Genomic DNA, 1,627 nt, shown 5'->3' on the forward strand with positions numbered 1-1,627 from the left:
CTATTCTAAAAAAAATGTCTGTATCTGCATATTGGGTCTGTTTTATGTGTTGTATTCTCAGTTCAGAGGGCCCCCTGCCTGTCTTTGCCTAGGGCCCCAAATGTCCTAAATCCGCCCCTGTTAGTATCATTTATGTATTTGCAGCAGTTTTGCGTTGCAACACTTTTACATTTTGCTGCTCTCTGTATTCTGTGATTGCAGCTTTTCTTAACTTGCAGTTGTTTTTGCTACTTGCTGCGTTTCGGTGTTTATTGGTTTCATTTCCGAGTTAACAGGACCTTTTGAATTTGCAGTGCAACACGTATTTAAACATTGCTAGCATCTGTCAGCCACTGTATGTTCCTTATCTATTTACAGGTTAATTATTCAGAATAAATTCTCAGGATTTAATCTCTGACCTGTTCCATGTTTCTGTAAATCAGGCTCTGACACATGTTTGTTCCTCAAACTCGAGCTTCTTCTCAGCTGCAGCCCATTTGATGTGTTCAACATTGTGTTAGAACCTGCTAGAACCTTTAAGGGAGGTTTGTGCTTTGATTCTGCAGAAACAGAACCAGGGTTAGTCTTCAGAATTCACAGCAACATAAAGAGAAGAACCAGACTTTAAATGTTCAGCAGCGCCCCCTGCTGGCAAGCAGGGAAAGAAAGCTGGTGATCAGAAGTTTAAGCATAGACATAACCAATCCACAGACCCATATCAACAGCATGAACATAGCTGCCTGGTGCGTCATTGGAGCCATTAAGAGCAGCTGATTCGTCGAGTCCACCGACTGGAGATGCAGCAAACAGCCTCTTGATTGACAGACCCTTTGATCACCTTAATAAACACGTGTCCTGTACTGATTGGCTGCTCTGATCCAGTTCAAGTGTAGAGTTCTGATTGGTTGGGGTGGTCCTAATAAAAGCTGCGATTGGACGATCAGAGGTTGGAGGATTGTTTGATGCTGTGGAAGGATACTCTGCTGGGAGACGTAGGGATCGACGTGGCACGGACCGTCCTGCTGCGGATGGAGTGACGATCGTGCCAACGCATCCAGCGCTTCTTCACCGTGGAGCGCACCTGGATGCAGATGGAGAAGGGATGGTGAGGTGAATCACAGAACCAGGCTCAGAACCAGCAAATACTGACTGCAGATTCTGAGGAACTCCAGAAAAAAAACTCATTTCATTTGAATTTAAAGAGGTCCGGTCACATTTAGAATACAAACTTCTGAAAGTACCTAAAGTGTATGACATCATTAAATATTGATTATGATCAGTGTTTTTAATTAAGAGTAATTTAATTTGAAAGTGCTTTACTGGAGACATCCATGTTTGTTAAATAACACTACTGCCACCTACTGGTTAGTGACGTCACGGTGCGGTATCGGCTGTTGATCAAGTCCCAGTGCTGTATCTGTGTTTGTCACAACGCGCTATTATCCATGATATTGACAACCAGTGCACTATGAGAAGCAGACTTGTAATGGATTCATTGGTAACATGTTTTTTCTCTGGCCAGAAGTTCGATGGCAAATCCTCCCTCTTCAAGTTGGCGATCCAACGACCAACCCGTCCGTGGAGGATCAGGAATCAGAAAGGTGGAATAACTCTTTTTCTTTCTTTTCTTACTTTTAGACGATGTATT

At 43.1% G+C, this 1,627-nt stretch overlaps 1 protein-coding gene across 1 annotated transcript in view; it reads right to left on the minus strand.

Moving 5' to 3' along the window:
- Nucleotides 1-257: 257 nt before the first annotated feature.
- Nucleotides 258-1,627, minus strand: part of LOC107089307 (corticotropin-releasing factor receptor 1-like) — a gene marked incomplete at its 5' end in the record, with an annotated part of 25,698 nt that continues 24,328 nt past the window's right edge. The window contains one exon of the mRNA XM_015382032.1: nucleotides 258-1,060. Within this exon, the coding sequence (XP_015237518.1) occupies nucleotides 920-1,060 (141 nt within the window). The remainder of the gene's footprint in view (nucleotides 1,061-1,627) is intronic.

Source organism: Cyprinodon variegatus, unplaced genomic scaffold (genome assembly GCF_000732505.1).
Source record: "Cyprinodon variegatus isolate N-32 unplaced genomic scaffold, C_variegatus-1.0 Scaffold247, whole genome shotgun sequence".
In the NCBI taxonomy this organism is placed as follows: Eukaryota; Metazoa; Chordata; class Actinopteri; order Cyprinodontiformes; family Cyprinodontidae; genus Cyprinodon; species Cyprinodon variegatus.